The sequence below is a fragment of the Parasteatoda tepidariorum genome, chromosome 1, assembly GCF_982258835.1.
Source record: "Parasteatoda tepidariorum strain Cologne lab strain chromosome 1, Ptep-v5.0, whole genome shotgun sequence".
NCBI classification, from domain to species: Eukaryota; Metazoa; Arthropoda; class Arachnida; order Araneae; family Theridiidae; genus Parasteatoda; species Parasteatoda tepidariorum.
This window is the reverse complement of record NC_141755.1, coordinates 97996103-98023611: the sequence shown is the minus strand read 5'-3', so window position 1 is coordinate 98023611 and position 27509 is coordinate 97996103. Positions and strand designations below refer to the sequence as shown.

At 30.9% G+C, this 27509-nt stretch overlaps 2 protein-coding genes across 2 annotated transcripts in view; one reads left to right on the top strand and one right to left on the bottom strand.

Annotated features, from left to right (window-relative positions):
• The window catches only part of LOC147816631 (uncharacterized), a 232610-nt gene that overhangs the window by 185120 nt on the left and 19981 nt on the right, over nt 1–27509 (bottom strand). The gene's annotated exons all lie outside the window — the stretch shown is intronic.
• Nucleotides 37–27509, top strand: part of LOC107438031 (uncharacterized) — a 38333-nt gene continuing 10860 nt past the window's right edge. Inside the window, exons 1-4 of the mRNA XM_071179404.2 lie at nt 37–1025; nt 15139–15744; nt 19954–20248; nt 25663–25760. Coding sequence (XP_071035505.2) covers nt 411–1025; nt 15139–15744; nt 19954–20248; nt 25663–25760 — 1614 coding nt within the window. The 5' untranslated portion in view covers nt 37–410. The remainder of the gene's footprint in view (nt 1026–15138; nt 15745–19953; nt 20249–25662; nt 25761–27509) is intronic.

Sequence of the window (27509 nt, the reverse complement as noted above, 5' to 3'; positions counted from 1 at the left end):
CTGCAGCCCATTTCGATCGCCAATTTATATTTTTCTGACGTAATCAACAACATTATGGGTGATGGATTATTTTGGATGTGTAGCAGTGCGCAACAATGCCATTGCCCCGGTGCAAGATGTTATTGTTGACAGGCTTCGCATTTACTGAATTATTTAAAACGGGGTAGTTAATTAATTATATGGTTGATGTCTGATATTACTTAAAATGGATTCTAGGGGAGATGTGTGCGTGGTGTATCGGATGAAGTTGCCTCACTTTGTTATTCCATGAAGGAAAATCGATAAAAGTAGGTCCAACCAAAACAACGTTAAAATAAAAGCAACCTCATTATGCGAATGAGATTAATGGGATTAAAAATAAAATTATATTGCGCATGCGTGTGCTATTCTATAATTTTTAGTTTTTCAAGATGGATGCCGTGATATCGAGTATAGTTCATATGGATAATATAGTAGAAAATAATAACATAATACAGCCGGACAATGCTAAAACTCGACAGGCGACCAGGTATGGGGTGAGACTGTTCCGTGAGTACTGTGTACAGCATGGTGTGGATGCGATCAACAATTTACCTCCGCGTGAAATAGCTGCTATGTTGAAGGGCTTTTATGGGCAAGCTCGTACTAAAGATGGCCAAAGATTTAGTGTTAATTCATTGATTGCAATAAGGTACGCAATTAGTCGGTACTACAGATCGCCCATGGTACACCGAAAAATAGACATTGTGAAAGATAGTGCTTTCAACGATGCCAATGAAACTTTCCGAGCTGTTTTAAAAGATTTAGAGCGAGAATCGCGAAGTTTAACATGTCAAAAAGATTTACAAATGGTGGATATGGACGATCGTAAGAAATTAAGGCACTATTTTGAACACGCTATCAGTACACCGAGGGGACTTCTCCAGAAAGTGTGGTACGATCTGATGTTGAGGGTGGGACGAAGGGGTAGAGAAAGCCAACGCTCCCTGAACAGGACTTCCTTTAGGATCTCCAAAACAACGGACGGCAGGCAATACATTTACCAGGTACATAATTTTACTTTTTTCTCTCATATTTACTTAGATTATAGAAAAAAAAAAACATTAGTATCTAAAGAACGGAAGAATATATTTAGCTGCAAAATAAATAAATATTATTTATAGTCTTGTTAATAAATAAAAAAAGAACTGTTTACAAAATAAATATCATTTTTTAGTAAGTGAAACAATTTTTTTTTTATAATCGATTAAAGGTAAATAAACATTGCAGAAAATAACATTTTTACAAAATTAAATGACTTAAGTTTTGAAAAAAGTAGGGAGCATAATTGGAAAATCGTGTGTTAGTTTAATTAATAAATTTAAGCAATTAAAAAGTGGGAAAAATGAGCACAAAAATCATAAATTAATTTCATTAATAAACAAAAAAATTTTTTACATAAATTAAAATTATTTAATTCTCCAGAAATAAGCAAGTAAACAAAAAAATCCCTGAAAATAGTTAAGCATAAAAGAAATTCAATTTATTTTCATTAATAAGTTCAACAACAAAAAAGTAGAAATAAATAATAATCATTTATTACCTTTATTAATAAACTAAAGAGTTGAAAAATGTTAGCATAAATAAAATAAAAAAATATTTAGCTACAAAATAAATAAAAATTCTTTCTTAGTTTTATTAATAAATAAAATAATTAAGGACTGGAAAAAGGAGTGTTTACAGAAAAAATAAATATCATTTCATGGTTTTATTAGTAAGTGAAACAATTAATGAGTAGAAAAATAGTATTTAAATTATTTTAAAAATTCATTAAGTTTTATTATTAAATAAAACTTCAAAAGGGGAGAGATTTCCTTATTGTGATCTGTTTGCAGCCCCCCCCCCCCTCCTTAAGAAACCGTAGGGGAAAAACATCACAGAAAGAGACCAACTCAAAGGATATAACTCATAGCCACTCCTGGGCAAACCTCCAAGTTTTTTTTTTAAATAGTTTTTTCTGTTTAAAACAGGGCTAAATAAAAACTTTTTTTTTTTTTTTTTTTTTTTTTAAATAAAGCTTAACTAATGAGGATTTTTTTGAGGTTTAAATTTTTTAATATAAAACATGGTATATACTATTAGTATACAATTTTATTACATATAGTATATAATTTTATTACAAAATCTATAACAGCATACAATGTTAATATTAGAAGATTTGTCAAACATAAATTTTATTTTAAAAAGCTTAACAAATTAAATTATTATACTGCTTTATTTCATTTTTAATTAGATGAGGTATAGCCAAAAGTGTTTCTCAACTTCAATTAATTAATTTTATTTTATTTAAACTCAGTTCTAAAGATATTTTAAAATATAGTTTGGGTGATAAGTAAATTCTTTACAACCCAGTAGTTCTTTTTTCATTTTTTACATTTTAGGTGTGCCCATTATCAGCATACAAAGAGTGAGATGGTCTTTAATTATTACTTATCAGTGACACAAAATTTTTAATTTAAAAAGTAACACAGAACCAAAACTTAAACCAACCAAACAATGGAAATCTAAGTCCATGTGAGAAAAATATTGAAAAGAGCCTTTCCATTTTTTAGCTAATATGCTGAATCCGAAATACAATGGAAAAAGCCTTGCTATATTAAAAATATGCATGAGAAAAGAGGCAGAGGATTGGATTTCTAAGAAAAAATGTTGAATGGCTAATTCTAGTTCTGTGTTTCAGAATAAAAGATCAAGTGTGTACCCACTAGAGTTGGGTTTTTGATGTCAAACTAGTTCTTGACATGACTGTCAAAAACCAGTCGAAAAGTGTCAAAAACCTGGGGCAATTTTCCTTTCTTAACATTGGAGACATTTTAATACATACTATAATTGTGGTTATATTATTTATTGTATTTTAAAAATATTGCAAAAATTATTGAAACTATTAATTGGTTTTTTGATTAGTAATCTTAATAATTTAAGACCTATGTAACTATTCGATGTGAAACAATTAAACAAAAGCTTACACTATTGTCATATCAAAAACAAGAGAAAGTAACTCAAAATATTTATTATTAAGAGAAGGAGGAGGATCTTTGCAGAAATGTGCACATTTTGAAACCCATCTCTGAAACGGAAAATACAGAAAGCAGTTTAAAAGACACTTATTTTGTTAGATTAAACAAAAAACTATTATTAAGTAAATGTAGTTATACTTTAGTAAAGTGTACAAGCATTCCTGTCCATGTCTCAAATTAAAAAAAATATTTTTTTTTTAAATAAAACTTAGGTGATTATTATTTACCCCAGAAACAGAGTGATCGTGAATTACCCCAGGTCACCCTAAATTGTTTGCCAATAATTATCTGATCTCAACATATATTTTTTAAAAATTGATTCTCAATATTTATTCTTATTTTAATATTAATTAAAATCAAATTTAAGTGAGCAGAATATATCTGACCAGGTGAACAAGGCTTTGGAGAAAATTCAGCTGCCCTGGGAAAACTTTTGGTCCAAAAAAGTTTTATCCTACAAAATTTTTTGTTGAAAATTTTTCACTTTGCAAAACTTTTTTTTTTTTGTTAAAAAAACGTATGCTAATTTGTCTATTTATTAGTTTGAATTCCTTTAGTTAATAAGTGAGATCTTAAATTTAATTGAGTAAATTATTACTGTTTCAATTTCTATTATTTTTTAACACCTATGCTCATTTATTCAAAAATTTTGTATAATCAAATTAATTTTTTTCCTATACAAAGCATTGCTCTCACGGTCCTTAAAAGTCCTTATAAACTGCTTAATTTTTTTTTTTTTTTTTTTTTTGGAAAATAAGGAGCCCTTAAAAGTACTTAATATTGGTACAAGTTTTTTAAAATTCCTTAATTTTTCAGTATCACTATAGTTGATCGGAAGAATTTTTCAGTACAATTTTTTAAAACAAAAAGTCAATCTTTTATCACTTAGAATTAGACTATTCATCGAGGGTAGAGCATAACAAAAACTATTTCCTAAAATCTTGAAGAATTCAATAAATTGGTATAATATTTCAATGTGTAATAAGTAACTGTAAATTTATAGAAAGCAGTAACGTTTTTTAAAAATTCATGATTGTGCTAAAAGTTAAACTGATCTGTAATAAACAGGGTTTGAAAAATCCCAGCCCACCTAGGTTTTTTTTTTATCAAAAACCAGGGTTGGGGTTTTGGACAGGACACATGGGTAAGACTGTCTTAAACTGGGTAAAACTGTCTTAAACTGGGTAAAACTGTCCTAAACTGTCTTAAAGTGTCTGAAACCTTGAACTTTGGTGAAAGATAAAAGTTCTATAGGTGTAACCATTCTACACATAATAATTACATGTATCAATAAATATTTGATATTTTTTATACAACTTACTATAACTTATTAAAAGAAAATAATATAATATAATAGGAAAAGGTTTATAATTTTTGAAGCTCGTCAATTCATTGAACAACAAAAGTGAATACCTAATCCTTTAATTATAAATTATAAATATACTTTTAATACTGATAAATAATATTTTTGCATAAGGATAAATATGGCAATATTAAAAAATAATAATTTTTCATATTTAAAATACTAAATTTGTTCAAAAATTAACCTTTTATTTTTCACCATATTTTTTGAAAAAATGTTATAATTTCTGCATCTGATGATAAAAAAGACATCTATTTTTAAAAAAATTATTTTTAAATATAAATATATTAGTTTAAAATGAAAATACAAAATAACTGAAAAATGTATAACAATTTTGAAGGGCATAACATCAGTTTCAGTTACTGACACTGGTGATGTATCACCACTATGCTAAAAGAATTGAACATGAATGAAATAAAAGTATTCTTGAATAGTACTATGGATAAATAAGCCTGTTTATGACGAACCAAGCACTTAGTCCGTAATATTTTAACCTGTATGGCAAGGCCAACTTCTTAGACTTAGAGGTTGGGCAGCTCTGACGAGCAGGGCACATCGACCAGAGGTCTATTGTACCCAAACCCTAAAATCATGATTAGCATGAAAGCCCTATGGCTGAAATAAAATTCAGCAAGCACCTTACAGGAACATCTTGCAGTTCCCAGGCATTGACGATATGCTGCCCTAAATGCTCAAATCTTTGAGCAGAATAGACCTCACAATCACAGAGTATGTGTCGTGATGTCTCTTCTTCTAGATGACATCCCCTACAAAGAGAATTGGATTCTATTTCCATAATGTTTAGGTGTCTCCTGAGGATACAGTGACCAGTAAGAAGACCTATGATCTTCCTTATACTGTTTCTATTAAGCTTTAAGAGCTCCTTTTGACATACACTAGGACAGTCTCGATTCAGCTCCTTAGCTTGTCTCTGACCGTCAGCAGCGCGCCACTGCTCATGGGCGATCTTGCCGTAGAGCTTGAATATGGTTGACCTAAATGAGAAGGGAGAAATTCCCAGCGCAGGTTCAGGGCCCCTGAAAATTGCATTAGAGCCAGCCCGTGCTGCTTTGTCAGCTAGCTCATTTCCACCGATACCCATATGTCCTGGTACCCAATGCAGGGATACCTTGTTATGAGCGGACAGGTCACAGAGGACCGAGAAACATTCCCACACTAACAAAGAGGTAAATTTACACCTTGACAGTGATAGGAGAGCAGCCTGACTGTCAGAACAGATGCGGATAGTCATATTTTGAAATCCTTTGTCTAGGCATAACTTGCAGCACAAGATAATGGCATAGACCTCAGCCTGAAAAACGGTGGCATAATTTCCCAGGGGAAAGTGAAGTTTGGTACCATCATTGGAGCAATAAATTCCTGCTCCTGATTTGGCACCAATCTTTGAACCATCAGTGTACCATATCAGGCATTGGCCTTTAAGCCACCGAGGAGAATTAAGCCATTCATCTCTAGTAGGAAAATGGATCTTGAAGGGCTTGTGAAAAGCGTATCTTAGTGACATATAATCACTAGGCATAATAAAAGAGGATAAATCCATCACTTGTGAAACGAGATGTCCCCATGACAAGTGTTTGGAATTCTCTTTCCATAGGCCAAGGTACATAAGACGCTATGCGCCTGCCTGAGCTTCAACTTCAATGCGTAAGTTCAATGGAAGAAGCCCAAGTAAGCTCTCTAGAGCAGCTGTAGAAGTGGTCCTGAGACAGCCTGACAGGGCTACACAGACCATTCTTTGTAGTCTGTTAAGATTAAACCTTGCGGATCTCAATCTAGTCCTTGACCACCAGACGATTGCACCATAAGTGATGATAGGACTAATAATCATTGAGTATATCCGGTAGACTATTTTGGGGGACAGTCCCCATGTTCTACCAATAGCGTTTCTACAAGACCAGAAAATTTTCCTGGCCCTGTTGGTACAGTATTCAAGTTGAAGACCCCAATTTAGTTTGGAGTCAAAATAAACCCCGAGAAACTTGACTTTCTCCGTGAGTTCCAATTTATGGTCCAGGTAGTATACATTACCTAGATCAAGTTGCCTTTTCCGTGTGAAGGCTACATAACTTATCTTGGATGGATTGACAGATAAGCCTGATTCAAAACACCATCTAGCTACTTCTAGGAGTGCATTATGCATGATAACAGAAACAGTTTTTCCATGTTTGCCTCTATCAACAATAACACCGTCATCAGCGTACCCGATACAGGGAATGCCAAGAGCAGTTAACCGAACTAACAGGGAGTCCATTACCATGCACCATAGGATAGGGAGTTGCATGCACTTTCATGCTTGCACCCAATAGAGAGGAACAAACATACCTAGAGGATAGCAAATTCGCTATCCATCTGGTAATTATTGAGTTTATACCTCTGTTCCTAAGTGCATTGATGATACTCTCAACAGGGACTTTATCAAACGCACCTTCAATATCAATGAATACCGCGAGAGCCATCTCCTTATCTACGATAGATTTCTCAAGCAGGTAGGAGAGCTCATATAGAGCGGTGTCTGTAGACTTGCCTGGTTGATAGGCATGCTGTGTGGAGGACAGTGGCCTTTCTATGTGCACAGTGTCTCTGAAGTGTCTGTCAATTAGCTTTTCGATCGCTTTCAACAGACAGGAAGTGAGTCTGATTGGTCTGAATGATTTAGCCTCAAAGTAATTCTCCTTACCTGGTTTTGGTATGAAAATCACCCTGGTATTCCTCCAAGAGAGAGGTATATACCCAAATGCTATGCAGGGTCGAAAAATCCTACTTAGAATAGGGGCCAGTGTATTCACCCCCTGGATAAGCATCATTGGTATGATGTTGTCCATGCCTAGTGACTTGTAGGGCTTAAAAGACTTTATGGCCCATACAACCTTCTCATAGGAGACCACCATTTTGGCAACCTCCCAGTCATTCCTACTACAAGTAGTTGTGGTAATAATATTTAGGTTTTCATTCTCTACAGGATGAGATCCAGGGAAGTGTGCTTCTAGTAATTCTCCAAGAGCCTCTTCCCCTGATTCACCGTATCTTCCGTTTGTAAGACGGATGGCATTTAAACTGCAATTAAAGTCTTTAGTAAGAATTTTTGCAATCTTTGCGGTGGCAGAATTAGTATTAATGCCATCGCAGAAAGTCTGCCATGAGCGACGTTTGGATGCTCTGATTGCCTTGTTATAAGCAGTTAGAGGGTTTCTATAGGACTGCCATTCTCCAGATTTCTTTGCTCTGTTAAATAACTTCCTACATTTTTTACGTAATTTACTAAGCTCAGAAGACTACCAAGGAACTCGCCTTGGGGAGCTAGTAGACGTAACCTGACAAGAAATATGATACGAATCGAGTATGATCTGTTGCACTTGGTCAACAGTCCACTCCACATCATTAACATTATTGTACTTACCAGAGAAGCTCCCAATCTTCCTCTCCAGAGCTGCTCTAAAGGAACCCCACTCAGCTGTTCTGGGGTTCCTCCTTACGACCTTCAGTCCTGAGAGGCCTTTAATAGAAAAAGTAATTAGTTGGTGATCTGAGGCAGTGACTGCCCCAGATACCTTCCAATCATTAATGTAATCTACTGAACTAGAGTTACATAAAGTAAGGTCAATGACTTCTCTTCTGTTACAAGTAACAAAAGTAGGTTCATTGCCTTTATTAAGGACATACAGATTAAAATGTAAAATATGTTCCATGAGTACATCCCCCCGCTGGTTACAATCGCTACTACCCCACACTGTGTGGTGAGCATTTGCATCACAGCCAAAGATGAATCTACAGCTTGAACTACAGTGGGCAATTAGGGCCTTAGTATTGTCAGCTAATGGATCCTTCTCCTCATAGGGGAGATAGGCTGAAACTATGACAAGATCAGAGATTGACTTATTATCATAGAATTTTAGCTTTACTGCAACTAAATCCCTGTTAAGAAATTTAACAAAATTAAGGGCATTTAGATTAGACCTAGCCACTATGCAGTTCCTGGGAAGATCACAATGGGTATCATAAAAGATATTAGAACCTTTAACATTGAGACCCATTATTCTGCCCTTGCGGGTCCAAGGCTCCTGTATAAGAGCAATATCTAGTTCTCCATCATTCAACCTTTTGGCCATAAGGCTTGAGACAGCAATGCTATGATGGAGATTGATTTGACCAACCTTGATTGTAGCCATTGGTTAGCAGCAGGGTTGGCAGGTTTTTGACATGTGACAGTTTTTGACGGTTTAAACCGTCACGCCAAAAACCTCACTGTCGAAAATGTCAAAAACCCATATTCATATGTGAAATTTAATTAATACATAAAATTTATATATTTTTTTATAAAGGATAGTGTTTCTAAATATGTTTTAGAAAAAATAAATTTAAAATTTTGAAGAAGCACTTATATTTTGAATAGTAACCAAAATCTTTTACTTTTGAAAGCTCACATCTTTTGTAATATTATGTATTCATTTTCATGTGTTATTGAAAATCTGCAGTGATATTATTAAGAAATTTATTTATAACCAAATTTAGTGTATAGTATAGATTATACTAAAAATTAGACATTTTTAAAGATAAACATTAGCAGTTTTGTACATTAGACATCTTTTAAAGAAAAATCTTTTTAATATTCTTTTAAATCTTCTTAATAATCTTTTTAACATAAGACAATACAAATTTAAGTGCTTTCTGTTAAATACACAGGGTAGTTAGTGTAGATTTACAGTATATTCAGCCTATTCATTTACTATGCTGAAAATTTAGTTTATTCAAATACTTGTGAATTTCATTTTGCTGAATATTATATAGTTTTGTTGAATATCTAAATATTCAGCTGTTGAATAATTACTTCTTGCTTTCAAGATATGCATTATTTGTATTCTTAATACAAGTGGAGAAAAAAAATTGAGAGAAAAAAATTGTTTTAAAATGATAAGTGTAATAATTATAAATAAATATAATAAACAATATGAATTATATTTATCATTATTCATAAATATAACTACTTTTAAATTCAAATTAACATACTGGATAATAAAGATATTCGGTATAACATTAAAAAAAAATTTTTATACACTTGTATCAAATTTGTATTTATACAACATAACTTGTAAGTTCCTTATAAATATTAGTTATAGGTTCCTTATATGTTAAAAAGGCATAGTAATAAACTTTTAATTTTCTTAAGTATCAAAAAAAAAAAAATTTTTTTTCAAAATATAAATATTTAAACAATTTTTGTGCAAAATTTTTCTGCACATGCATTTGAATATAAATTTCTGAGATTTTAAATCTGTTATTTTACCTTAATTTTAATTAAAAAATATTTTAAAACCTGCTGATTACCTATAGTATAATTAAATTTCAATATAATGCATGGCAACTGTTGGTAGTTTTGAAGTTTATATATTTTCTTGGCGAACTTCAGTTTTTGACATTTTTGACGGGTTTTGGACGGTTTAAACCAGTATTATACCCTTGTCATGTCAAAAACCACTTTTTGACCTCAAAAACCCAACCCTGGTTAGCAGTATGAATGAAACCAGAATGGCTCCTACCTATCCTGGTTTTTTTTGGAAGAAAGATCTTCCTTTATCAGCTCCATTGCTTCATCAATACCAAGCATGGAAGCTGGTGAGTCAGGTTGTAATGTTATGTCTGACCCCGAGTCCAACCCAAGCTCTGAAAAATCAAGAGCCCCAATTGAACTTACCTTGGAATCAGGGGAATTTGCCGGCCAAGGTTCATCCTCCTGTTCCATGTCCTCCTGAACATCAGGTTCTACAGAGAGGTCCGATGTTGTTGGAGCCTCAACTGCTTTTTTCCTGTTAGGATCGTGGATAATTTTAAAGACTCCACGATCCACTCCAGTTAGTGCGCAAAAATTTGCTCTTGCAATTGCTTCAGCGTCTTCAGGCTCCACCTCAAAGATCCATCTAGAGGTGCGAGGTCCCACAGCACTTTGCAGAACCCTCCACCCCATCGACTTCAACCCTGGGTTTAGTCTCTGAAGACGCCATAAAAAGGTGCTCTGTTCAGAGAATTGCTCCTTAGTTTTAAAGGCAACCTTCACGGGCTTGGGTAGCTCGTTTGCCCCTATGACCTTGAGCTTAAAGGTTACCCAAGGCTTTGTTGTTAAAGTAGTCTTTGATCCACCCAACAGTAAACTCATTGAATTGTATTACCAGCGCTCCTCTTTGGAGGTGGTTACTATAAATCTCAGGCAGTCTTTCGCCACCAGGAGTGGCGTCAGTCCGCTCCAAAATTTCCTTCAAGATGTTATTTGCGTTTTCCAGAGAAAGCTTATCCGGAGGAAAATCCTCCAGGACTATAGCAATCTTGGTAGACCCAGTTGCACAGGCAAAAGAGACTCCAAATTGGAGGCCCCTGGTTGGATCCCCCTCTCCAGCTCGGCTATCCCCACTAGGGGGAACCACTCCGCTGGATTGGGCTTATCTCCCAGGAACAACATCCTCCCTGGGCTTCTTTCCAATTTGGGTTGGCGCATTGGGAGAGGGAGTTGCACCAGACGACCTAGGTCTCTTAGCTCCTCCACTCGCCGCAATGGCCCTCATTTTCCTTAACTTCTTCCTCCGGCTCTTGGACAGTCCAATGGTACCAGACCCACTGTCCCCCGAGTGCCTCTGGGGATCAGAGGAAGGGCCTGAACCTTTGGACGCCTCACCAGCATGCAAAGCAGCATTATTAGCACTGGGCTCACCCGAGGGCTTACCATATGCTACTGGAGACTGTATAAGACTTTTCGAACAGGAACCTCTGCCTAATTCCTAAACGCATCCCTTGTTAACCGGCGCGACGGATGATGCCATATCCAAGACTTTTCGTTCACTCATCATGTTGTTTGCCTGCCATTCAGTTACCCAGTGAGGGGTATCCAGGGGGCACCACGTGGAGGCGGCAGGCATTACCCCACAAGGCCAACTTCAGTTACGTACTATTGAATGATAGGACCAATTGAACTTGATTACTGATTATTCTTCCTTTGTTTAAATTGAAGAGTCAAACAATATTAGTAAAACATTATACTTTTAAAAACAAATATTCTCTTCTAGTATATTTAATTATCAATATGTTATTAGTTCTATGTTTATTTTAACTCTTAAATATTGTTCAGATAAAATTGTGACATAATTTGAGTAAAAGGGTTTTGGACAGTTAAAGACAGTTTTGGACATAGGGGTTTTGGACAGTTAAAGACAGTTTTGGACATAGGGGTTTTGGACAGGACGGTTTAAACCAGGGTTTAAATCGTGGATTAATCCATTCTGTCCTAAACCTTGCCAACCCTGTCAAAAATGTTTGGTTTTTTGATGAAAACCTCAAGTTTTTTCAAAAATACTTTACATTTTATTTCCTGAGTAATAAATAATGCATGTGAGTAACAAGAAAGTTAAATATTTGGTAATTATTTATAATTTGCTTTGTTGCAATGTAAAAAAAAAAAAATTAAGTTTTAGATTGTTATTATTTATATTTCTTAAGGATAAGTAGATGGTTATATAAAAAATTTAAATTTACTCTATTAAAAGATCCTTAGATTTTAATAATCATTTTATTCAGTTAGCATTGCAACTTAATATACTGTTTGTTTTTCTTAATTTTAATTTTTATTCAATTTTTGGTTGCTTTTAAATTTGCCAGATTGTTTAGTAACATTATGTAAAGTTTATTCCAAATAACAGATTTGGTTAGAAATAATTTCGTGTAAAGCTCTTCGTAAAAGTAAATATAACACATGTACTGTTTAGTAATAATTTTTAAATTGTTAAGTTACATACCTTTTTCAATATGTTTTTCATAAAAATTTTCAATATTTTTTTACAAAGCATTACCTGATAAGGTGATATTACCAGATTTTTTTATAATGAAAGAATACCACTATCAGTTTTAGACTGTTAATTTTTCTATAAAAATAAAATATCAAATAATAATAATAATAGTGTAGAATAATATTAAGAATGATAGAGGATGATAAAGAAATATTACTAGTAAATATCTATTAAAGATGAAAAAATAAATTATTTATCAGCATTTGTTAATTAAGAAACCTCTTTAATTTTCTGGCCATTGGAATGTGTTGATACCTTTGGAAAATCGTTTTAGACCCTTTTATTTATGTGTTTCATCGAGAGCTAATAAATAACATATTGGTTTGAAAATTATAAATCTTCTCAAACATAATTGTATTTTTATTCCATTAAAATTTTCAGAAAAGGATTTATTGCTATGAATTTTAAAAAAATATTATTTTCATGCATAACTGTAATTAAACTTTTTGGTATTAATTCTTTTAATATAAATGAAACATTTCATTAATAGAAAAAAAAAAGAATTATTTTTGTAACTGAATATTTGGCAAGATTGGATTCAATGAAATCATTAAAAATGGAATACGGATTAGTTTCATAGATGACGTTAACCTTTTATATTCTGAAAATGTTTTTAAAAAAACCAATCCAGATTTGCAAAAATTGACTGCTACTTCTTTGGCCAGCCCTGTTAATTAAAAAATTATATCAGGGCTTACATTATCAGGGGTCTGTCCAGACATTTTGTAAAAGATCCCGTTTTTGTAAAATTGTGAAAAAACTATTAATAATTTGTGAATATAAAATAAGCATTAAGTCAAATAGTGTCCTGTTATTGCAAAAAATTGCAGATAACTTTTTCAAGAAGTTTTCAAATTATAAATAGATACAAGATTCTGCTCAACAATTGCTGCTACTAAATTAAAGAAGCAGCATACACATATTTGGTATTTAACCTATACTGCTCAACACAGAATATTCATTTTGGACGAATAATGGAAACAAAATCACTCACATTTTTAATAATTTCATTTGACATATTTTAAATAATATAACTTAGTAAAGTATCACTTTTATTGTGTTATACATTAAGTAAACTTAAACAATTCTTAAATTCATAATATTTTATTTAAAAAAAACTACCCAAAATTAATTTTTATTTACATAATATTCTGTTAATTAATTTTATGAATGAATATGAATTGATAAATTATTTATTTACAAAAAAAAATATGATTTAATATTAATAAGAATGTGCAAACGATGTATGTAAAAGTAGAACTATTTTCTTGGAATACTAGTACATTTGGAATTTAAACTTAGGGAAACTTAGTTTGTCTTGAACTGTCTCTCCCCCCTCCCCCCGGAAGGGTTTATTCGATTAACAAAAGGATAATGAAGATAAACAAATTTGTGTAGGGTCTGATTTAACAATAAATTATTTTGTGAAGGGTCCGTTTTTATGAAAAGATATTTTGTGAGGGGTCCGTTAACGGACCAAAATTTCTTCTAAACAGACCCCTGATTATAATAAAATTGTTTTTTATTATTTATTTATTTATTGATTTTTATTTTTAAGAAAGGTAAATAATTGCTCTTTCACTGGTTGTATATGTATATTCAATGATAAACAATCATACCTACTATTTTTAAAACCCTTAATTTTACAAAAAAAGTCTTTTTTTATTTTCTTTAAGTCCTTAAAAGTTCTTAATTTTTGCTTTGTTAAAAGAGTTGGAATGCTGTAAAGTTTATTTTCCAAAAATAATTTTTTATTCAGAAAAAAAGCTACTATTTAAAAAAAAAAAAAAAAAAGCTACAATTTTAGGGGATATTTGATTTGAAAAAAAATCTCTTCACTTGGCTCTGAGAATTTTCTGCATTCCTTATATGTACATAAATATTTCCAATATTAGTAAAATAATGTTAACTTTATTAATATATAATTAGTTTACTGATTAATGGACTAATAATTTATAAAAAAATATTAATAAATTAATAATTTTTTCAATCAATCAGTTCAAGGGTTTAACTAAATTACTATTAATATTTAGTAGAGTTATTAAAATAAATTTCCTAGTTACATGATTTTATTATGTTTAGCTTTAGTACCTCTACTCTCTAGACTATACAGCTCAGCATCAACCGAAAGAATAGTTTCAAATTTTTGTCTTTCATACAAAACTGAAAAATGAACTTTAAATACAAAAGGTTTCAATCTTTAATTTTTTTATTTTTTTTATTTTATGAATTGCATGCTTTAGGAAAGGAGGAGTGAAAATGAGAGGAAATGAAAGTTGATTTTACATTTAATCAATATGGTGATTGTTTTTGTATTTTTATTTTCAATAATTTTATAAGTATTTAATATTTTCTGCACCAAAGTTTGACGGTAATTGTCAAAGCAAAAAGATAGTTTAATCCCAAAATAATTCAAGAGCATAATTGGTTGATCACTTATAATTCTATGTGTGTTCATTTATAAATACTTATTTATAATAGCTAATAATTTTCCTTACAACAAAATTTAAAGTTTTTGACACTTCCCAAAAACTATGGCAAAAAGGTTTTTTTGACATGTTGGATAAAATCGTGAATTGTTAAAAACTTGGCAACCCTGCCAAAACTACCTCATCAAGACAGTCAAATACATCTGATTCATCATATGATGAATAGTGTCACCTTTATTTATTGCCTTTATTTCCTTCAAGAGAAAGGCTGCAACATAGGGTAATTCTTTCATTTGTTACCTACAGGTAGATATTTTTAAGGATGTTTCTTTGTCTGATTTAAAATTACAATTGATCATTTGATATAAGAATCAATGTCAAACAGAAATATTATCAATTTAGTGTTGTTTTATCTAGTAATGAATAGATTGTGCTATAACAGTAAAAAATGTTTATTTTATTAGGTTGATGATGAAGAAGCTGGGATAATATTAGAGATTCCTGGTGATCCACTGTGCCCTGTAAAAACACTCAGGTTTTATTTAAGCCGTTTGAATCCAGCCTGCCGAGCCTTATTTCAACGACCCAAAGAACACATATACGAGCAGGACACGTGTTGGTATGTTAATTCTCCCGTTGGTAAGAATATGCTAGCTACTATGATGTCCACTATCTCCAAGTGTGCTAGACTCAGCCGTGTTTATACAAATGTCCGCATCCGAGCCACAACCTATTCACCTGCAGATGGCAAAGGCTGCATCCCTTGTACAGACATGGCTGAGCAACCGAATGAAAGGAATAACGGTGAAGTCGTTGAGAACAATAAGATTGAAATAGTCCCAAAGTCTTTACCTCAGAACTCTCATATTATCAAACAGCTAAATGCCCCCATTGTTCAGGCCGCATCTCTCTTGTCTGTAGCTGTCTCAAAACCTCTGAGTACGGTCACAAATGCAACTGCTCCAAGTGGTTCACTCATCAACAGAGTTTTTCCCATTGCCCTTACAAATGCTCAAAAGAATGAAATACTCAATGGTCAGCTTGTAAATAACAAACCAACAGCGGAGGAAGTATGTATACCTTAAGTATTGTTTATTTTGCTTATTCCATCATCTCTCAAGTGCTATTTAGTTTTTCGATCTTAGTTAGATTAGTTCAGTCATAGAAACGAGCACGCTTTCACACTATTCAAGCTTATTTTACACAGTGTAATTTACAAGATGATACATAAATAACATTTTTGATGTTATATTTCATTATTTTGAACATCATTTTTAAAAAAAAAAAATTATATATAATAATGAAATTTAAATATAGTCAATCACCCCATGGCAGAATCGCAGCGACACGGCAACATTGTCGCAGAAGGTTACAGAGTTCTTGCAGAAAGATTTTTCCTCTAGAGAGTAAAATTTTTGTTTTCTTTTCTGCAAAAATTTTCAAAATTTTTTTCTCTAAAATTATATACATAAAAGATGCTTTTTTCGCGCGCATCGGAGGGGAATGAAATGTTCAAAATTTTTCGATTCCTATTTGAGAAAAATAAAAAAATATTGAAGCAAAAAATTTGTTTTCTTCAGAAATGTTTGAAAGATTTTTTCCTCCACAATTATATTCAATAGATGTCTTTTTTACGCATCAGATCAGAGGGGAAGAAGTACTCATGATTTTTTTAATTCTTATTCGGGAAAAAAAAATTTGCTTTTCTTTTCTTTCACGGATTTTACGATTTTTAATTATTTGTTTGAATGTGATGATGATTTACAAAATGCGAAAAAAGAAATGATTAGTATGTTTTCCACTTACAAAATATAAGAATATAGCCCATGATATTAGAATAAAAAAATATTACATATTCATTTAAAAAAAATACATACAATTTTATTACATCCAAATAGTCTTTTTTTTGTAAATAGAACATTTCTGTTACTTTAAATTTAAAAATTTAATTAATAACATGTATATGAATTATTATGAATAGTTTCTTGCAGAACAATATTAGATTTGTTGCAGAAAGCCCAAAAAAATTTTGCCACAGGGGTCAATCAAACCTAAAGTCATGACATTTGACAGTTTGCAGTGATAGCCCTAAAATTCCGAAATTTATGTGTTTTCAAAAAAAATTTTTAATATTTAGTTTTAACATTTTTATTTTCCAAATATTTATTTTGCGAAGCAGTTTCTGCAATTATTTATTTTGCTAAGTGTTGTGAAATTATTTCTGGTGCATGTAATCAATGTAGGTTTTGCTTAGAGGAGTTTCTAAAATTGTTATTTTCTCCCTTTGGTTGTATTAAATTTTAGTAGTAAAACTTAACAAAATATTTATACTTTTATAGATGATCTGACTGATTAGTATTTTTTATTAAGTCACGGTTCAAATGAGTCACCATATTGATAGCAAGCGAAGTTTTTTTTTAAAAAAAATAATATCCGCAGCAATCTTTAGGGGTTAGCGAGTGTACTAATAATCATGATTTTAACATAGAAAATAAAGCTTTCTTTCACAATGTAACTGGCAAGTTTTCCTCTTAAGGTATTTGAGAGTGAAAAAAAAGGCTTTATTGTAGATTTGAACATAGTGTATTAATGGACTTAGTCGTAAAAACGTTCTAGTATACTACAGTTATACTCTAATAACCAAAATTTAAGGAACTTTACAGTTTAGCTTGTAAAGCAGGTTTGTCCGTAAAATTATACTGTAAATGGATGTTAAATTGCATATTTTTATTACAATATGTGGTACAAGTGAATTGGTTTAATAAAATAAAAAACTATGTCTCGTTCAAATGATTATCCAAAGGTGTAGTTGTTAAGTCTCATTAGATTATAAATTGTACAAAAATATTGATTTTAAATCTGTTTGATCAGCAGCATATAAGTTTATTTTTCGCATTAATTTCAACAAAAAGCATAATTCAGCTTGTTTTTATTTCATTTTCAGCTTATACACGAAAAAACTAATGCTGAACTACACTAGATATCGCTCCAGACCTGCAAATTCAATTGTCTGACGTAAGATTTAATTTTAAGGCTATTACTGATAAAACGAGGAAAACATTTCTTTCTTCAGATTTAATATTTTCAAAATAGTTAATAGTACATTTGGTTAAGACTTTCATAATTGCTATTGAATTTTATTAAATTGCACTGTTCCGTTAAATTTAGATTCCGTAAGGTTAGGGTCATTGATCCGATTTAAAAAGTGTGGTGTTTTTTAAAATTTTACTTTCATATTATTTCAAACGTTCATATAATCAGTGTTTTAAGTTAGTTTTGCTCTGAGAACACTCGATTTTATAAAGTGGTTGGTTTTTTAAGAAAAAATATGTATACACTTAGGGGGGGGAAAACATTTGAAATTTAATTTTTACTAAATTTGCATTTTAATTAAACATATGCAACAATTTTTAGTTTTCAGGAGGTTCTTTAGATATAAATGTATTTACTTGATTAGCAAAATTTTGATATTCAACCTGGCTTTAAAGTTCTTGTAACTATCATCATTTCTTTTTTTTTTTGCGAAGTTTATTTTCAAATATCTTGATGCCAACAATGAGGCTTTCACAAATCTAAATAATTAATAATAGCAGCATAATTAATAATAGCATATACTTCATTATTCGGCTTAATAACTTCAGTATTCGGCTATGCCGAATATTCGTTACATCCCTAGTTATTAACAATAATTACCAAGTAAATCAGTTAAAATGTATCAGAATTTATCACATTTACGGAGTATTATTAATAATTACTGCTGAAGTTTGGTCATTGCAATAATTTTCTATACATTTGGCTAGAAATTCCCAATACGTATGCATAATCATTATTTCCTGCACCATGATGTGTTTCGAATTTTATGTAAGTTATTAAATCTGTATTTGTGGAACAATATTAAAATTTTTGAACTTAAGATTTCAAAAAATCATCAAAATCCATTTTTCACGCAATTCTTCTTTTTTTTCTTTTTCTTTTTTTCCCCCTTCTTTCTTAACTTTACTGACCTGTACAATAACAGATTTATTATAACACATGGGCATATAAAAATTTCTTTAGAGTTGAAGTCTCAATAAATTATGACTAAGTAATCACATTGACAAATTATTAATAACATGGTACGTAGCATTTTTAAAAAGTGCTTAAAGGTACTTATTTTCGTTTTTTAAAAAGCCCTTAAGGATTCTTTTTTCATTGGAGATTTATAAAAAGTGCTTAGTATCCTCTTTTCGAAAATGAGATTTTTTTTCTTTACCATGTGGATTTTCGCTGCATATTATGCAAAAGTGTGGTTTTCACATTGTTCTATTCAACTTTTTCACAATTCAGTCAACCGCAATGCATTTCAGCATGCCGTCGGTCAGTAACGTATGCAATCACCAATCATTTTACCTGTTTGATTAAATATTTGTGAGTCTGCATGTGCATCTACAGAAATGGGTTTGGTGATATTCTATCACTCTCATATGCAACTTTGCTGCATTTTGCAAGATATTCTTAATTTCAGGCTTCATTTTCCACACTCTAAAGTCAAACCAAAAAATCTTTCCTTTTTTTTTTTTTTTTTTTTTGGGTGGCTAATATAAACAAGAAAAAAAGTTCTTAGTCAGAAACTAATTGTTTTATCATTATCTTATAAAGTCGTGGGAAATTATTTTGCCTTTTGTTAATGTATATAATGCTTTTTTATTTATTTATTTTTTTAGTAGTTTTAAGGGGAGTCAGTAGGACACCTGAAATAATGCTGGAACTGACCTTTTTAAATGAGGAAAGAAACTACTTTTTCTAAGAAACTACTTATGATATCGGTTTAAAAATTTGGTGGGATATTTGAGATTATATCATATCAGTTGTATGATATAATGTTTTAGCGTTTACTGGAATACTTTTTGAGTTATGAAAGATTTTTGCTCAAAAATGATGAAAATTTAAAAAAAAAAAAATTAACAGTTCTCAATTCATAATTTTTTTTAAACTTTTGTATTAACAGTATATATATTAACAGTTGTCACAGTTTAAGCATGTATATGTAAATATTCTGTAGAAAAAACTGAAGCAATATCTTGTTTAGATGCTGAGAAAAGGTACATCAAAGAAGGTCAGTTTAGCATTATTGGTATATGCTCTACCGACTCCCCTTAAAAGATGCTTATTTTTCGTTGAAAGATCTGACTACACACCCTGAATAATAACCAATTAATGTGCATAGTTTGTCATATTTACCAACATGGTTAATAATAATAACTTGATTTATTACTTTAACCTATAAAATGTTTTGTTAGATACCTCCTTCATCTTCTCGTAACTGTGATTGGTGTAAAAAGGATTTAAGTTCTGGAGGAATGGTGCTGAAATCAAGTGAGGCTGGAAAAGAGTATTGTTCTACAGAATGTTTGGGAAAATGCTTGGCGAGAGAGCACAAAGATGAGTTGACTCCCCCTGCTGATGCTGAAAAGGAGAATGGTAGTGCTGCTACGCTTGATGCCAACCCTAATCCAAAAATCCAAAAACTACTTACGTTGTGTTCGTCTGCTAATCTACTCATACCTTTTCCTTCCATCTGTAAAGAATATGCAAGTTAGTAATATTATTCTTTTTTTTCTTCTTTAATTTTATCATAAAATTGGTTACCCGGTGGCAGAATTACGTTGACATTGTCGCAGAACGAGTTTCTGCAGAAAGATTTTTCATTTGGGAAGGAACAATTTTTGTTTTCCCTTTCTGAAAAAATTTTCGGAAAATTTTTCTTTTTTCTGCAGAATTTGTTTTCAAAGAAGTCTTTCTTCCACATCAGAGAGGAAAGAAATCTATAATTTTACTATTCTCATTTGAGATTTTAAAAAAATCGGTGCTGACTGGCTTCAGCTAGAATTTCAAAGTATTAGTAAAAAATAAAAAATTCAGAAATCACAATAAAAAATTTTACATACACTTATATATGAGTATCTATCTATTTGTGTGATTCATGATCTTTATTATGGGAGTTACTGCAGAGATTTTTTGATTTTTAATTTATACACAAATTTCAATTTCTTATTGTTTAATTTATGCACGAATTTTAATATGCAATGATTTACAAAATTTGAAAGAGGAAATAATTAGTCTGCGAGAATATCTCCTCTAATATTAGAATTTAAAAAAATATTACTCTTAGAGTTAAAAAAATTTCTGTGAACTTATATACTTTCTTCTGTGAACGCAACGCTTCTGTTATTTTTAATTAGTAATTGTTATAACCAGGGTTGGAGTTTTTGCCAGGACAGTGGCAAAAACCAAATTATCTAAATTGCTGATTAAATACTATTACAAAATACTTGAAACAAATTTAAATCAATCATAAGGAATAATAATTTTGATACATTATATGAAAAAATTATTTTTAACATATTAATATAAGGGTAATAATTTTTAAAAGATTTAAAGTTTTTGATCTCATTTCATTTTGAGTCCTTAAATAAATGTTTTTTTTTACAAATAAATAAATATTATTATTTGTATATTATTATTTATTATAAAAAATTATTATTTGTACAATAATTAACTACACATGTTGATAGATATTTCATGCTTTAAATTATAGTTATATTAATTTAAAATTAGTTCATTTCACTTGAAAAAAGAGAATAATCACAAATTTTCCAATCAATAATGTTTTAAACTACTAAAATGATATATTATTACATTATCATTTAATTATGGAATAATAATTTTGTTAATTTTTTTTGTAATTATTTATATTTATAGTATATATTTCAATTTTAGGAATAATTTTGTATCAAAAATGTGTTTTTATCCTCTCATCTTGGAAAATATAGGTTTTTGCCAATTTGCTTGGCAAAAACCTGTTTTTGCCAGGACGGGTTTCACCGGTATTTACCATGGTTTTTTCCACCTGCGGCAAAATCTTGCCAACCCTGGTTATAACTAGTAAAAGTATCTTAAAGCAAAATATTAGTGCTAGGGAAGTTTGTCGCAGAAAGTCTGAAAAAATTCTGCCATGGTGTTGGTTAAAATTTCAGTATAATTAGAGCAAGTATGTGTTGTACCATTGTATTAGCACTACTTGTGTCTTTTTATAAAGTTACAGTGAAACCTCCAGTGAGGACCACCTCTATTTACGACCACTTTTAGGAGGCGCAGAATTTTTCCCATAGATTTTGTGATGAAGAAAACATTTACAGGGTTGCCACAGGTGACTAAAATGCAACTATTTTTGGCATAAGGCGACTATGGCAACTTTTTTTGCCTGAAAAGGCTAAAAAAGCAACTATTTTCAGGAAAAAGAGACTATTGGGAGACTTTTCTAAACTCCTAGCGACGTTTTTTTTAAATTTTTTTTTATTGAGTGGAAAATCTGCACCCCACAAGATAGTTTCTGAACACACTGAACTTTTTTTTTTCATAAAAAAAAAAAAAAAAAAATTTGAAAATTTTGAATTGCAAATTTGAGTCTTCACTTTTTAATTCGTTCAATCTGCACAGACTCCATTCTAAGTCTATTTCATTTCTCGAGCGCCTTTTCAATAATTATTGCTACGAAATTCCCCACAAAAAAACTTAATACGATATTACGATGCGTGAATTTCGAATTTGAGTAATCACTTTTCATATATATAAACATTTACGCTTATATAAACTTATCATATTTGCCACCTACTTGACTAAATGGATCATGACAATTAAGATCATGTATGACAATTAAGTCATTAACAAAATTTTAGTCATATTTTTGATGAATTTTTGTTTTTATTTAGGCAACTATTTTCCTACTTTTGGCTACTATTTTCATGTTTTAGGCTACTAAAAGCAACTATTTTGTTCATTTTTTTCTGTGGCAACCCTGCATTTAGGAGAAACCATTAAAACATCTCCCAGCGACTGGAAAAGCATCTACACCAAATGCAGGAAAGGTCAAATAAGGAAACATGAAAGAATATCAAAACACATAAGTAGATCAAAATGTTTGTGTGAGGCTCTTATTTAGAGAGCTCTTTTTGACGATACAACCTCATGTTGCAGTCAGAGTGCACTAAAGACAGTGCTATTAGTGATTTACTTTTAGAGTTGAAAGTTAAATTAGAAAGAAAAAAAAAGTTATTTTCGAAAAAACAAGTGTCTCAGATAAACTAACCTCTTCTCACCTTTTGAAGCTAACTAATTTTTATGATATAAAATTAAATGCGAACTTAAAGTAAAAACGTAATTTTTGTTTTTTTAAAATAGCTTAATCATTCATAATTGGTAAATTTGTTTTTATGCATAATTATATCAGTTTAAATCATTTTCATATACTCTAAATTTTATTCATTGATACGTCTTTTCGTGATGCCAACAAAAATGGCATTATCCCACCAAAAGAATGACACTGACTAAAATTAAAACCATTTGTGAAAAATCATGTACCTTTGATAACAATTTTGAATTGAAGTCAATGGAGGTAACCTCTAAGAATGGCCAGCCACCATCAACGACCATTTTACTGTGGAACAGAGAGTGGTCGCTCCCGAGAGGTTTCACTGTATTAAATAAGTTGGCGTCTGCAAACTGAATAAAAAAAAAGAAATATATGTAGTGTACAGGGTTTGCTAAGATAGCCAAGCCCAAAAAAGCCAGTAGATTTTTTCAGGTTGGGCCAAAAAAAGATGGAAAAAAAATGCCCACCAAGTGGATTTTTTTTTTTTTTTTTTTTTTTTTTACATTTATCATTTCCAAAAAATTTTCTTTATAGTTATCAAATAAAGTTTTTCAACGAAATTATCAACTTATTGTTTGATAAATTTAACTTAACTTCTTATCCAAAATTAAATGAAGTAAAATCAGAAATCTAAATTTTTTTGAAAAAGCTTTAATATAAATAAATTAAATATGTGATTTTAAAAAAAAAGTATCAATGATTAAAAATAACATATTATAATATGATACTTATTTAGAAAACAAATTATGAGCAATGTACATTTGTTACCGTGGATGACCGAATTCAAGAGAATGTCGACTTTCATCGGTGAATGTCAATAATCGCATGGTTGCTTTGTTGAATGTCAGAAATATTTGTTAATCTGCTGAGGATAGATTAGAAGAAATATCAGTATTCCAAGTGTCAATTAAATGCATACTGGGCACTTGACCTAAAAAAAATTTATGTAGGGCATAGCGGGCAAATCTATTTTGAGTAGTGGCACTGAACCTTCAGAGTAGAAAATACCGGCAAGTGTGTATCGGGCAATGACTCATAACCAGACCTAGTATACATTTTGGACATTTACCAAAGCGAGACGTTGTGATTGTCAACATTCACCAGTAAAAGTGAACAACCACTAGTTTCAGTGAGTCACAGTAACACATTCAACATACAAACTCTGTTATCCTGATTGGAAGGCGAATGCTCTATCCCCTGAGCCATTACAACTCTCTAAAGTATAATTGTTTTTGTACTTCTTATAGCCAGGATTTGTATATAGATAGATCAGTAAGAGAGAGGATGAATTTATTTTTCTAGCATTATTTTCTTGGGGCTAATGTTTTATTCCGCAGATTAGATTAATTGCAAGGTTATTCAGAAGGTGATTATGATTTTAAATTATCCATGTGCCCAATAATTATCCCACCTATTTGAAACTTTGGGGGTAGTTCTAATGTTTAAAACCGAAGTAAATTTAAATATAAAAAAAATTACACCATTTTTAGGTAAAATAAAAAGCGTAAAAAATTAACAAGTGAGGTAAGAGGTTCCTTCTTGATCATGTTTAATAATCCATTTTTAAAATGACAAGTGTAATGAGTAAGCACTTTATAAAATGTTTTTATTTTAAGAATTGAACAGCAAATTGCAATTGATTAAACGTAGATGGATGTCAGTAATAGTTTCTAGAATTCCTACCCACATTTTAACTGTCTAGAAAATTTCTATTGAAAAAAAAGAAAGAAATTAGGTGATCGTTATTTATCATAAAAATATGATGATCAGGAATTACTCTTTATCATCATCAATGTCTCTACATCGCAAGGTAGGCCTTGACCTTCTCTAGAAGTTTTTTCCAGGCGAACCTTTTTCTTGCTAGCTTTTTTTAGTTTTTAAGACCGAAAGGTCTTTTTCTAGGCCATCTATCCATCTCACAATAGGCCTGCCTCTTTTTTGTGTGCCAACTGGTCTGGCATTCAAAACTCTTTTTGTGGAGCGGTCTTTATCCATTCTGATGACGTCACCTGTCCATTTTATTCTTTGTCGTTTAATGAAGTGATAGAGCTCTAAATTTATTCTTCTACGAGGAATTACTATTAAGTAACCAGGGTGCGTAGCGTTTGTAAAAAGTGCTTAAAGGTGCTTTTTTGGGGATTTCGTTTTTAAAAGCTTTTAAAGGTGCTTTTTTCAGCTGGTGTTTTTAAAAAGTGCTTTTTTTCCCAAATTTTTTTTTTTCTTCAGTGATATCTGGTGGATCCCATGCATTTCACGAAAAATGGGATGTTTGCTACGTAATCATTCACGCGGACATCATGTCGTACCCACGTTATGACTTGCGCATGCGCGCACACTTAAAACCGAAAACCGAGTGCTGCAATTCGGATCGAGAATATCAGATCCTTATGAAATGTTTTTCTTTTTAATTTAATTTTATTCTTGTTTATTTTATTTTACTTCTAACACTTTTTTGACGTAGGGGGTAAGGGTACTTTTGTTCTGAGTTCAGGGTGAAGTTGAATTCACTCGGTGATGTGAGAAAGTACTGATTGTTTTGGTTTACGTCCGTTTCTTTTTGGGTTTTTTTTTAACGCTAAAACTCTTTATAAAAAGTTTTTGTTTTTCAATAATATCATTGATTGAATATGAATTTTTTGAGTGCTTAAAAATTTTTGTAAAGTGCTTGAAAAGTTTTTAAAAAGTGCTTATTTTTGATTCAAAGATTTGGCTACGCACCCTGGTAACACAAATATTAATTTGATTGAAATGTTAAAACTGTCTCTTTTAAGAATCTTAAAAGGTAATGTCTTTGTAGCTCCTGCTGCTGCTCTTCCTGAAAATGAAACAATTACAAATGGTGATGTGAAAGAAGAATCAAGAAGCTCTTCTCCTCTACTTATTGTACCTGATGAAGTAAGCACTCCTCTTTCATTCTCTATCAAGGGTGCCACTCTTCAGTCTTGAGAAAGAATCAATAGACTAAATTTCATGAATTAATATACTATTTTTCTTAAAAATATAGTAAATATTTTCTGTTAAAAATAAAATAATCAAGTAATGATGTCACACCAAAATGAAAAAAATGGGATTGATAAAATAAAAGTCAACATAAAAGTTATGCAAAAGATGAGGGTCTATAAACAACGCTTCATTGCCTGCTTGCTTACACAAAATGTGTACTATTGTTGTGTCTAAATTTGCTTCAGTTTTCATTTTACCCCCAATATTAAGTTAAAATAAGGGTGAAGCAATAGAGATATGAATAGCATCATGAAAAAATTAGTTTATTATTCAGTGATTGGTGTAAAAAGATTTTTAGATTTAGCTGTTATTTTTTATCTTGATAGCTGTAAAAAAAAAAATTAATAAAATAAAAAAGTTTTAAAAAGGAAAATCAAATCCTTGATTTAATGTATGTGCCATTATCATAAAAAGAAACTTTTTTTTCTCTTTTTTTTCTTTCTTCCATATAACATAATGCCGAGTCGAAAATTTACATTAATAACTTATTGGTTGTAATTAATTGCAGCACTTTCAAATTTCTACATTAGTCATTGAAAATTCCCTCATTATAAACCTCATGAGAAACCCTTTGAGATTATTGTACTCTCATGTGAACTCTGCTGCATTTCATGTGCAACTAAATTCATACTGCGAGATATTTTCAATTTCAGGCTTCATTTTTCCACCCTCTGAAATTAAACTGAAAAGCGACCTTTTTATAGTGGCTAATAAATAATCAGGAAAAGATTTCTTTGCCCTGACTAGTTATTTTATCATAATCATGACTGTCTAAAAAAATTGTTTGCATTTTGTTAATGTAGATATAGGGTGCATAGTGTTTTTAAAAAGTGCATAAAGGTGCTTATTTTTTATTTGTTTTTTAAAAGGCTAGAGGTGCTTTTTTTTATTCGGGACTTGTAAAAAGTGCTTAATTTTCTGTCTTTTAAAAGAGATTTTTTCTTTGCCTTGTCGATTGCCATTCTAAATTACAAAATATGCACTAGTTATTTTATCATGATTGTGTAAAGTTTTTTAATTTTATTGATTTTATGTTTATAAATTGCGAACTTTAAATGATAGAAAGAAATAATTTCATTACTCCACAGATCCTAATTATGTTTTTTTTTTGGAAAGTAATTAAAAATATTTTTAATTGCTCAAAAGATGTTTATTTTTTTGGCAAAAAATCTGTATATAGTGCTTAAAAAGTACTTTAAAGTTACTTATTTTTTGTTGAGAGATTTGACTATGCACCCTGACTTCCTATCATAAGCTTTATCCACTGGTTTTATATCATTCACTTGTAAACAAAATGTCTAATTTTAATATTTGTGACTTAGCATACAGGTATCTGCACTGCCAAAAATGTTTTAACACATGAATTCATAATTTATTTTGTGTTGTCTTTTAAATGAAGAAAGAAGGTTATGAATTTTAAAATTTTATGGCGGCATTTCTCATTTGTTTAGGGATGTTGCACCCCGTGACGCCTTGGTTTTTGCTGCTAATATATAAAAATTAGTCTTAACTCATTCTTAACAAAAATAACTTAGCTAGAACAAAATACTCTCAAATATTAAATCTGTAAGATTCTACTAAAAAAATGCCTCACCACTTTATTGTCTTTGCTGTCATTTGCGCTCTACTCAAATTACATTG